Source organism: Drosophila mauritiana, chromosome 3L (assembly GCF_004382145.1).
Source record: "Drosophila mauritiana strain mau12 chromosome 3L, ASM438214v1, whole genome shotgun sequence".
Lineage (NCBI taxonomy): Eukaryota > Metazoa > Arthropoda > Insecta > Diptera > Drosophilidae > Drosophila > Drosophila mauritiana.
The window spans coordinates 19,836,362-19,849,282 of NC_046669.1; the positions used below are offsets into that span (position 1 = coordinate 19,836,362).

The following is a 12,921-nucleotide window of genomic DNA, read 5'->3' on the forward strand; positions in this document are numbered from 1 at the left end:
GTAAATGACATCGTTGGAAAATGAGTTTTTATCATTCGATAAGAAATTTAGAGTTGATTTTAGAAAGATTCCCACCATTGATGTAAGCCGCCTGCAATACCAAACACGAAATAGTCCGCAACTGCACATTTTGGGGACAAAAGTCTAAAATATACGATTTACGCACATAAGTATGCGGCGTGCGTACGACCACGTACTCATACAATTGCAGCAATCTAAAGTTATTTAGAACACTGTTTCCGCAATTAGGCACGAAACTGCCGAGATTTTTGCGCTAAATACCTTAACTGAGCATTTGATTGACTTGAAATAGCGCACAAACTGTCTGATCTGTCTAGAAAGTATCTCGTATCTTTCTCGGCATTTATCTGCCGCCTTCTATGTAGATACTGCAAAATAGTGCATAAAGTTTTATGACTTCTGGAGTGTTTTAGGAACAAGTCCATGGAACGATTGTTAAGGTTAAGAATTTCGCATTATCTATTGGGTACTCAAAGGAAATCATAGGACTATCTTCTAATGACAGACAGTATAAGCTGTGTGCGAGGGCAAACAAAGAAATTCACGGAAAATCTTGAGAATTGAACCAGAGTCATAACAAAGAAACAAGTAACGACTATTTTTGGGTCAGGGAAAGTAGCGTAGCTGTCACTGTTCAGGTCTACTTTATGGTTGTCAAGGTACTTAAGGTTTTAGAACCTAAAAAAGTGAATTTGTAACAGGGCTAGGCACTTATCTAGTCCACCTTTGTACTTTCAATTTAACATACTTTTTCGGGTAGCGTGACCCCTATTAGAGCTTCGTTATATTAAAGGAATCGTGACTTTTGGGTAAGTAAGGAATGCGAAAAGTTCTGGATCGTTCGTTCCGTTCTATAGGTCCCCTTTAAAATCTTATCAAACTGCACATGACAATGGGCTTTACCCTTTCAAGAACTCGAGGCATTGAGTACCCATCCTAAAATGTATTCTTAAAATATTAAGTAAAATAAAATCAGGATACTATTGTAAAAACTATAAATTCGCATATTGACTTCTGACTTTTGTTCAATATGTATCAATAATCGACAATAAATAAATTTATTTAAACAACAATTAAGACAGACAAGAACATCAAATTTGAATACATTTCCTGTGTGGTTACATTTTTCCCGATGGGTATTTTCCAGTCGGGTCTTAACCGATCGGGCGAATCTAGTTAAAGTTCATGCGTGGCACTGAGCCCAAAAAAATTGATAGTCACAATCTGTGGGTGACGTAGTCGTCAGCAGTTTTCGCGTTCTGCGCAGTTCTCGTTCTCTCCGGCAATTTCATAATCTGAACAAAGTGCTCGACCACAGGTAAAAATGCTCGAGAACGGCGCACACAGCGCCAAAAATCGGGCGGCTTACGTACGAGTATATGTACATGTAGGTGGTATACATGCGAAAGTCCCCGTCACGTCGGCACATCAGATGACAGTGGTGGGACCTCCGCATTCAGCAGCTATTCACAATATTAGTTTACTGCTATTGTGGAGCAAAGTCGCAAATATTTCCGTAGCCAAAGTCACGTTCGCCCACCTGATAACTTCCAGTGACTTGGTTGCATTATCAGCTTGGGATCTGCTGCTCTGGTAATGGGAATCTCACAAACAACACTAACTAATATGCTGATATTTCCGACTCTCGAGAGAATTCTCGATTATGTGCCGTGAATCTCCTTCATGAAGAAAATAGATTAGGCCTGAATGAAAAAAACATATTTTTGCCAAAACATTTATCTGATCTTAATCAAATGTTGAATGTTACTAGTAAACAATATGACGCATCCAGAACCAAAAATCTTGTTTTTTTCCTGACTCATTGTTTTCATCTTTTGTAGCCTTCCGCTTCTGGTGAATCTACCATAAAATATATCAACATTCATGTTGTTGAGCTAATAGTCTGGTTGACTGATTACACATTTATAAATATTTACCATCTTGTGTCAATCAATTTACAGCGCTTTTTCCCCCCAAAGAAACAATTCGAATTATTCTTGGTGAGATCAAATTTCAATGTATTATGTTCTTTTTTTGCAATTTTCACTTACAAGATTTTAATAGTAGACAAAGCGTAATACAGACGTATTAAATAATAAATAACAATTTGCATTCGTTGCATTTTTTAACATGGAAACTAATGTGTTTTAAAGCCCAAAAGCAAATCAGGGCGACTGTCCTTTGATAAGATCAACAGTTTGCAAAAAAATTAAAATGTTAAATGTATTGTACATAGGTAGGTTTTAGGAAGAATCGGTTGCAGAGAGGAGGCTGCGGAGCGGCGTGATTCTTGAACGAATCGAATCGGGGCCGCAGCGCGATTGGAAGGCAGTGAGTTCTTGTGTGTCTAAAGTTTAAGTCTTTGTTGGCAGTACCACCTGCAGGAAGACGACGTGGAACGCAGTCGGAGTCGGCGCGACCCGGAAGGCCAGGATGTCCACAGTGTCATATCATCCGATATGCCCAGCCCCGGCGGCTAATCAACCGGCATTCAGCCGGATGCAGCCAACGCGCCAGCGTGTCCCAGAATGCAACCCGTGGGTGACTCCACGAGCTCCAATCAGCCCATGTCCACATCCGTATCGGGTTCGGGTTCCGTGGACAGCCCATTGGCATTCTGAGCCATTTGGAGCGTGGAGCGAGTGTAGTCCAGTGGCTCTACGCCAATGTCCTCGTACTCGTGCTTGTCACCCAAGGGACAAAGTCCTTCCTCGTCTTCATCCATCGCATCGGCGGCAGTGCCTTCGTCCTCCTCCGCATCGCTCCAGTCCTCGGCCACCTCCACGTCGACAGGCAGGTACATGTGGAAGGGGCGCTGCTCTCGCAGCCACGGGGTCAGGAAGATGTGGCTGGCGGTCATGCGTTCCGTGAAATCTTTTCGCAGCAGCGAAAGCAACAGCCATCGCACCGACTTGGACAGCGTCAGGGGTATCTGGACATTCCCGTGACGTATGACGGTGATGAGGTTGCAGTTGGCCTTCTCGTAGAACGGGTACTGACCCACCAGCATGGTGTACAGGATCACGCCCAGCGACCACATGTCCGCCGGTTTGCCCTTGTACGTTTGCTGGGGGCACAGCAGTTCCGGAGCGGTGTACAGTGGGCAACCGATCTTGTCGCTCAGAGTATCGTCCTCGCCGTCGAGGATCATTGAGCCTTCCAGTGATTCGTACTGCAGTTTGGTTCTGTAATTAGCAAATGACAAAATCAAATAAATAATTTGCCAAAAAGGGTACAGAATATATGTATGTCTTTCTTAGAAATGCAACTAACAATCTTTATTTTTTACTCGTTTCTATTAAGATGTTGGGAACTATTGTTGCCAAAGAAGTGTAGATATGACTGCACCTTGAGTTGGCACTGCCACTATTCTGATCGCAACTGTACCCGTTCATCAGACCCAGCGTCGAGCTCTACATCATGTGCAATCCCTGGGACTTGCATAACCCCCGATTTTGTGGGGCCATTAGCTAGCGCAATATCGAAGAGACTTGAATCGATCGGCCACGGAGCTTCAGTTTCAGTTTCAGTTTCAGTTGTAGTTGTCTTTGGCGTTGGCGTATTGACAAGTCAAAAGGCAAATTGGCCGAGAGAGCACATTGTGAGCTGAGCTGAGTTGACTTGGATTGGTGACGAAAGCGCAGCTTGCGACCCCCGACACCCATGAGCGAGTGCCGCCGCCGCCGTCGCCTCCGCCCCTGCACTCCACTCCACTCCCCCTCCATTGGGCCACTCCACTCCACTCCATTGACATTGGCCCACATTCGAATGCAAAAAGCAAAAAAGTAACGAAAACGCCAGCGAGCACAGCGCATAGAGCCGAAGAGAGTCCGCTGTGCGAGCTGTGCGAGTAGTGAGGTGAGGTGGAGTGACGTATCGCAACTTGTTGCTGCAACGGCGCTTCTGCTGGGACACGAGCACCACTACCAACCACCACATTGGGTATTCCGCCGATAGCGAACGAAGAGATATACAAACACACGGTCGCCGTGGTCTGGTATCCAAACATCCAAAGAGCCAAACACAAAGCAGGCCAAAAAAACCTCGAGCTGACCCTGAACAAAAACAAGCTTTGAAAACGCGCCTCTCCTCGGCACAAATTACAGTGAACACTGTAAGAAACAAATTACCTTCAACTTGATAGCAACAGGTGGGCAATAAATAGGCGGGAAAAGAAATAGCGCATTCAAATAATATATCCAAAGAACTCGGTTCTTAATTAAAAGCAGGTTTCTGTACATATATTTTCGGGTTTCATTTGTATTTTTATGTCCTCGATCGTCTAGTTTTCCCCATTATAAACTTATATTTAAGATCAAGGCAAGTTTATATAATGATATTTTTAAGATCAAGGTTTTCTGTGAACCAATATTAATATTTTTGAGTGCACGGAAGGCAGGTGGAGATGTGATGAGGAGAATAGTTACAGCTGCTGACCTCGATGCGCGATATAATCGGACTTTGAAGAGCGTCTTGGGGATCTCTTCCCTCTCCCTCTCTCTCTCTCTCTCTCTCTTTCCGTTTGGCACAAATTAACCCGCGACAAAGGTTAAAATAAAATCGGAATCGAAACGAAATACGGAAAACCGGCGGCGCATAAGTGTTCAAACACCTTGGAAGTATTTATGTACGGCAAGAGAGCATACAAAATAAAAGTATGAACCAGAGATTTGTACATGCATAAGCATACGCATTTGTATATGGGAGGCACTGGCATATACATAAATGCGTTCAAATACAGAAGATCAGAGTCAGGGCCATTCACCGCACTGTGACCTTAAAAATTCGGCTCGTTGTTTGGTTGTGCGTGTGTGCGCCCGCCCCGCTGGATACATGTAGATATGGATATGGCCACGCCCATTGAGTATGTATGTACACCCAGCAAGCACTTATCTATATAGAGTTAAGTATTATTCGAATGCAAATGGGATTGGAAGTGAGCGCCAGTAATCGCAGCGCAGTTGAGTCGTATTGAACACTTGTTGTTTATTTCTCGCCAAGGTGAGAGAGCTATAGTATAGATAGAGATCTATGGGTTTCTTCCTTCCGCCGTTTTGCACTTGGCACAGAACGACGAAATGACGAAAAAATCAGCAGATATTGCGCTAATTGCAAAGCCATACGGAATCGAGCAATGTTCACGTCATTCCATGCTGATGTCAGTATAATTTCGAAGATAATAAGAACGGGAGACATACAGTTGTGTTCATTAACATATGCGAAAATACATTTTGGGTGAAGGTGGGGCCAATATTTCATCATCCACTGTAAACTCACACACGGGAAATCGACAAATCAAGCGAACGCCGAGTACGTGGCCCCCAGATCCCCCACCCCAAAACCATATTGCAAATGCCATGTTGAACAATTCTTGAAATGTGGCAATTTCTAGCTTCCGAAATGTGTAATGAAAAAAAACGGGTGGGCCAACATTTTGGCCATCACTGTGGCACATTGGGCCCTTGTGTACGAGTATGTACACAGAGATACAGTCGGGGTCAGCAAAATAAGGCATGTGCTTGCCCACTGAGTGGCAATTCTATGATATTACATAAATTATAATTCTTTAGCTACAAAGCTAAAGCTTGCAAGGTTTTTGAAATTATTTAAAATTTTGTATCTTAAACCTATTCATTTTTGCAATGCTTCGCATAGTAGGAAAGTATGTTTACTATTAAAACTAGTTCGAAACTACCATTGTACCCTGTGCTGTACATACGAACGCCTTGCGTTCATTCGGTTTGTCAGTATAATTGTTGTTGGCCTATTGGTGATTCGATTGCAACACTTGTTAAATGTTCAATGTTACCCACAACGACGGCGCCAGCAACAGCAGCAGCAGCAACTACAACAACATGGGCCAATAACAAGAGCAACAATTGTGGCACCACCAACACACGACCACAAACAAGATCTCTCGCTCATAACGAGTTTCCATCGAATTGCAAAATAAACCGACTAGCCATATGCAATTGAGTTGGTATAAGGCAGGCATATGTGGCGTATATTGGAGTATATGGGTTTTTCGAAGGTGTCACCTGGACACGCAACTCACCTGGCCTCGTCGATGAAGTAGAACCGCTTGAGCTTGAGGTCCCTGAGGATAATCCCGTTGCGGTGGCACACCTGAACGGTCTGACAGATCTGGTGGAATATGGCCCTCGCCTCCGTCTCGCACAGTCGCTTCGCGTGGCGGATGTAGGTGTGCAGGTTCTCGTACACCCCGGTCACCCCGCCCGTGGAGTCCCTCTCCTGGGGCACGGGCGCAATGAGGATGTAGGTGCGATCCTTGGTCAGCGGTATGATATCGTGCACGGGTCGGATCAGTGGATGGCCATAGATGGTGCTCCGGCGCAGCTCCTCGTCGTGCTGCTGCAGCTGAAAGTAGGCTCGTTGCACCTTATGCAGCGGTTCGTTTACAATACGGCATAGGAACTGCTCCCCGGTGAAGATGTCCACGCAGCGGAGATTGGAGGCGGTTAGATCGACCAAGTGGCGATACGAGGCGGGCGTCTTGGCAGCCACGGCGGCCGATATGTGACTTGGCTGGGCGCTGATCAGATAACGCTGTTGGATGAGTTTGACGGGCTGCTGGTCCGTGGGTTCCGCTGCGATGCCCAGGGCCAGAAGGTCACAGGCTCCGCCGGGCGTCATTAGCTTCTCCCTGATGGTCTGCAGCATCTTGGCATTGGGGAACTCCTTTTTGGGCGTAAATAATCCCGGTACGGTGTCCTCCTGGCTGCTACTCATGCCACTGCTGCTGGACGATGAGGAGGTGGAGGCGGCGACTGCTGGCGAGACTGGTGACGAATAGTTGACTATTTTGCTGGTGGACGCCGCTGACGAAGCCATTCTGCTGTTTTGCCCGCTACTGTTATCCATGCTTACTTGTGTTTACCACTTCACTTAACTTTATCACAGTTCTGCTCTCGCTACGTTTTCTTCGTCTTATTCTTTGCTAATGCTTCTTCTTCTTACTAATTTTGTTACTCCGCTTTAGCCTGGCTGTACTTGGCTGTTAATTGTTTTGACATTTAACGACGCGCCGTTTAGTCTCCGATTAAATTCGATTTAAACTCTCGTTTAAACTCAGGGCTACTACTACTTCGTTAGCTTGGCCATGTGCAATGCGGGTATACACTGACGAAATGCGGCGATTTTAAAACAAATCGAACGCTGCTCACTGAACTCGCGAAACGAAACGAACGCGACCGTCTTCTCCGCAGTTTGAATTTCAAATGTGACCATCCACGCGGTCGAATGAAGCACGAAGCGAAGAGAACGGCGAAATACAACGGCGCTCTCTCGCACCCTCTCGCTCGCTCTCACTGCACCGATCCTTCTCTGTCTCACTCTCACCCGTTGGAGGAATTTAGCTCAATGCGGTAGGTAGGGCAAGAGGAGAGGGAGACCAGAGAGCGTCGTTATTTTTTGAAATCAAAATGGTTGGGGAGAGAGAGAGCAAGAGCATCGTTATTTTTGAAAAAATTGCGCTGAACGCTGAAATTCCGATTCCAACTGAATTCGAAATACGTAGCTGTATGAACACTATCCCCACAGCAACCCTTAAACTGTTCTTCTACGATTTTACGTAGTAATCTGCGCGCAGCAATAAATAGTGGCGATAAGTTAATTAGAGGGGGTTAGTAAACTGATAAAATCCACAGTTTTAAGATCAAATTAATGAAAGTACAGTCAGCTTGAACTTCGATTTTGTTTTATCGAGGGCAGAAACACCCGTATAACCATCGCTATAACTCGAAAATATCGTTTGTGGTTTGTTGGCTTGGATACTTGAGGTTTTCTCCCGCTCTGATAAGGCAATATTTTACAAGATGGATTGAAATTATTTGTTTTCCCACAGTTACGAAATTTTTAAACCAAATTCAGTGATGATGTGCTTTAAAATAAGTTTTTGAGTAGTTGCTTTGCAAACTAAGCATTATTTATGAGATAATTATTATTCTATCAATAATTTTAAGTTTTATCCATAAAACATTTTAATATGTATATTAGGATACATACATATTTAAAATTAAGAAATTCGTCATTTGAATACACCAGATTTAGATCTGTTATATCCCTAAGTATATGACCACAGATGGACATTTCAGATGTACGCAGTGCTAGTAAATCCTAGAATTTAAATAAATACTCCCAAACTCTAATCTTCAAAGTACGCTTCAATCTCTTGGATCCAAATCGATCATTGAATTTCTTCCTGTGCGAGATCATTACTCATTTGTGTGTGTGTATGTGCATTTGCCCTGCTGTTTACCTCGCGGTGCAGACGATTTCATGATTTTTGCAGCTGTCCCGAAACGAGGATCACTGGGCTACGCAGGAATTACGACAGCAACAGAAGGCAGTGATCAGAGATCCTCAAGGAGCAGGTAAGAACCACCGAGCGGCATTATGTCGCAGGTAGATTCCTACATACATATGTCAGCTGCACTATTCCACCCCTAAGCACTATATGGCAGATATAGTGCATCGGTGCAGGGCTGTACATGCGATGCAGTTGCAGTTGCAGCTGGCGCAAGGTGATTTCCCACTAAAGACATCCGTCTGAGGATACACAGGCGCACAATCGCGGTCACAAGAATAGTAACTATCGCAATCGAATCTTAAGTTATTGGAACAGAGGGGTTTTAAATATAATTTTTAAGACAGAAATGTTGGACTAAAAGACCGGGAAAAATGTAATTTTAAAATCGTTTATTTGATACAACTGTAAGATAGATATAACTCATTAAAGTTGGAAACTCATTAAAGTTTTCCATATTGGGATTTTGAATACTAATATTTTCACCGCAACTGTGTGTGCAGCCTTGTATTTTGGGCCTTGGTTTTATCAATGCGTTTTTCACCGATCTCTTCGATTGAATTCTTCATATTATAACGCTCTTTTTGAAACGCAACGTCCGTTTCAATTGCTTCTTCTTCCCACGAAGTAGCCGATAAATACGAATGCGAAAATCGCGAACATAACAAATAACACCAACAAACCTTCGTATCACTCTCTTTTCGCCCCGTCCCTTTCCCAAAGTCTTGCATCTGTTTCTCGAAAAGAAGATTGAAACGAGAATTATACTGGTACCGTGACACCAATGCAACCGAAAAGGGGTGAAATTATAGGGGTGGCGGCATCAAATTGAAATTGAAAAATATATTATTTGCATACGACATACTTATTTGCAAGCACTTATTGTTTCGCTCTGGTCACTGCACTCATTTATACGATTAAATAGGCATGCGCATTTTGATATGAAGAGTGTAGTATATACGGAAAATATACATATTCTTTAGAAATAATTACGTACATATACGTGAACAGAACAACCTTTATTCCAGTAAATCACTTTTGAGTTTCATCATGGTCCGCAATGATGATTAAGTTTGAATTGCAGTTCGTAGTGGGAAAATTATACAAACATATTTCATAGAAACTTGAAATGATGCCCATTTGAATACTTGCACCAACCAAAATCTTCTACTTACCTTTTGTGATTGTTTAGAACCAAAACTACCAACTCTGTATTGATCTACATATCTATTACATATGTATATATATCTATATTCCATATTATAAGGATTGATTGATGTTGAGCAGTATTGATTATAATCGCATTGTGAAATAATTTCACATGTAACCGTAACCCATTCCTTTGAACCACTGTGCCCCAAGCCCCACCAAGAATACGTTACATTTTAAATTTAAATTCGAACATTCGGATCGAGCCGACCACTTTGTATCTCACGAAAGCGGTTACTTTTTCGAGACTCGTGGATTGCTCTGCGCTAAAATTTCAGCGTGCTTTTTGCCTTTGTGCGAATGAGCGAGCTACTTTGTTGTTGCCAAGCTGGCATGAAATCCAGATTTCACATCCAAGAAAAAAAAACAACTCAGTGCGTCATCGGCTGCGTCATCAATTCGGGATGACGACGCCTCGCCATTCCCATTCGCAATTCCCCTTCCTGATTCAGATTATCCATTCGAAGCTCCGTCACATCGACATTCCCCAAAAACAGGCACACAAACTCGTATATCTTGATTCGCCAGCGGGCGGACGCTTTAGTTTGTGAATATACCCTGACTTTGGAGTTTCAGATTCGCACGAAATTGTGGAAGGTGAAGTTCTCGAAGTGAGTGAGTGAGTGGTTTGGATGGGAAGTGCATGATGCACGGCCGTGATGCGGCTTTTATAAAAAAAGTAGATTAGGTTGTGGCACGTGGTCTGGCGATTGCACTTGCAGTGGAGCTCTGATGAATGTTAATGTCATGCGGTCTTTTCAAACCCATAAGTATGAAAGTAAGTTGGACTCCATCAAGGTTTCAGGTCAGGGTAAAATAGGCATATATAAATGAATATTAAGACATTGAATCCCTTATATATGTAGATGTAGAATGCAGATTAAATTCGTCTATCTGCAAACTACAAGTTTGTGTAAACATCTCGCGCGGTAAATCGTATCTAGCATCGCAAAAGATACACTCTCACTAGTTCGAGCGTGCAGTATCTGTATGTGGTTATGGGTATGAAACACAACAGGTTGTCGACGGTGTTTGGAGAAAGTGCTTATTGCCAGCAATACCATCAGGTGCAATGACCACATAGGTATAGGTGAACCTAGTCGGTGGATGGTTGGCTCGAAAAAGCGTATAAATTGTCATGGAAACGCAACGCTCTGTGGACGGCACAACATGCGAGGGAACTTGATCTGATTAAAGCTCCATAATCAACTAAGGGAGTTTTCCGACGAAAAGATTGGCCATATAACTGCTAAGAAATACCTAAAGCCTAAGCCTAAATAGAAACTATTATAACTTTCTTTTCGTACAAAGAGAAACATGACAATGTAATGGTTAAGTCCGTTGAACTTTAACTATGTGATGTCTTTGGAGCTTAGATAAGGAGATACATAACTTCATGTGGTAAAGATCGCTTTAATGTTTCTTGAAATAAACGTATTGAACTTCGATAAGAAGATACTTAACATTACATATAGTTTCTATTTAACATAACTTCTTGAACCAAACCTTAATAGTTACATAAACTCTGAAATTGATCATGGAGGGATTGGAGTACTCAATCTTACAGATACATCTACTGCTTCCTCTTCCGCTTGAAGGCCGCAAACAAGGGTTCAAGTACAGCAAACACTTTCTCGGTCACACGTATCTGTTCGCTGCGTAGGTGGTGAAAATTGCTGCCCTTTTTCCCAGTCCCGATTCTTCACAGATGCATTTCCCAGATGCCAGCATGCTGAGGATTACCCATTGTCCGTAATATTTGTATGGAAAGGATGCCCCGTCGAAATGCTATTGATGAACTCTCGCACACATGCTTGGAAATATTATTACTAGTCACGGCGTGGGAACCGAGGCAGAAATGTCCCAAGATCCATGCAGAATATGGCCATTTCTGGAGGTAAAGGTGGGTAATTTGCGACACATTTATAATACGGGTACACGGCACCGGCATTTCCCAGGTGAAAATGCGACATTGCAAATAGTCGTCACCCTGCTGTACGGATGTATCCCAGATACATAGATACAGAGAAATTGGTTTGTCAGGGAAATCAGATTTTCAAGAAAAAGTTAGCCCTTTATTCTTAACTCGGACGCAAACGAGACGGTGAGGTACAGCCTGCCGAGGACCATTAACCCTGTCAACCCCTAAAATGACAATTGTTTGAGCTATCAAAAGGATATTTTTCAATAAAATATTATCCAAAATAGTTTCCCCTTTCTTCCGAGATGGATTGTTATGCATATGTGCTTTTCTTAAAGGGGTACAACAATTTCACAGTTTTTCCACACAAAAGCAACGCCGACCGACCCACATTTATGAATGGAAAGTATCCTTAATCTTATCATCATGGGGTGGGTTGGACTTCGACCGAAACTTTGTCAAGTTTCCTCATTTTTCACGATAGATCCAAGCGAACTTTGGCCCTTTTCTTCAATTTTGTAATTGCGCCGTTTATTTGCCCATTGTATTTTCGCGCGACCCTGTTTCACCTGGGAAGATCCCGGATTCTTTGTTCTTTTGTGACACCAAACTAGCTGGAAAACCTCTTTTTTCATATTGTCATCATTGTTACACTTCTCTTTGTAAATAAAAACTTGACAATTTTCTGAAAAAATATATGCGCAATAAACAACGATGGCTAGATCAAGCAATCAAAATCTGATAAGATTTGTTTATTTATTTATTATTTACTTAGCGCCTTAATTAAATTTGCCCAAAAGTTGGCTATGATTGCGTGTCGTTCGGATTTGAAGCTATCTTTTCAGATTCGCGCTTTCGTTGTTCGCGGCAGTTAATCCAAGAAACAAGTTCTCTTAGGAACATTCAATCTTTCGGTCGACTGATTCAGCATCCCTCAATGAAGTTCAACGCTTCTACGCACTAAATACAGCCTGCAGTCGAAAAGGACCTCTCCATCCAGTCCTGTGCACCACCTGCTTCCTGTGGATGATGCTGGGATTCCGAGATATCCTTGCGCTGAACATATGCGCCTACGCTTCTTGGTTTTGTAATTTTAGGGGCTGTTCAAATTTTCAGGATGCTGAAGGTCCTAAAAAACGATATCAACTGTACACATGACGAGAAACACAAGGGTAGTCTCCTTGCGTGGATATGTTTGAAAGTAATGAACAGAGTTGGAAATCAGTCAGTGAAATCATATCATTTTTCGAGAATTTCTGAAAATTATTGTAAAATATTCAAAATGAACAGTCCTTGTGTAGCAAACTATTTGGCAGGATATCTTAGTCCTAAAAATAATAAATACGGGAAAAAATCGAGAAACTAACCCACTAAAACACCTGATTATTTTGTATACACGCATCAATATATATTTGCAAATATATAATATTGTATATGCTTATTT

General features: G+C 42.6%; 1 protein-coding gene across 1 annotated transcript; it reads right to left on the bottom strand.

Annotated features, from left to right (window-relative positions):
* Positions 1-2,012: 2,012 nt before the first annotated feature.
* LOC117140177 (tribbles) lies at positions 2,013-7,260 on the bottom strand. The gene is made up of 2 exons (XM_033302952.1): positions 6,077-7,260; positions 2,013-3,206 (listed from the first exon to the last, which is right to left on the bottom strand). The coding sequence occupies exons 1-2, from the start codon at positions 6,901-6,903 to the stop codon at positions 2,582-2,584; spliced, it is 1,452 nt and encodes a 483-aa protein (XP_033158843.1). The 5' UTR covers positions 6,904-7,260; the 3' UTR covers positions 2,013-2,581.
* Positions 7,261-12,921: the final 5,661 nt, after the last annotated feature.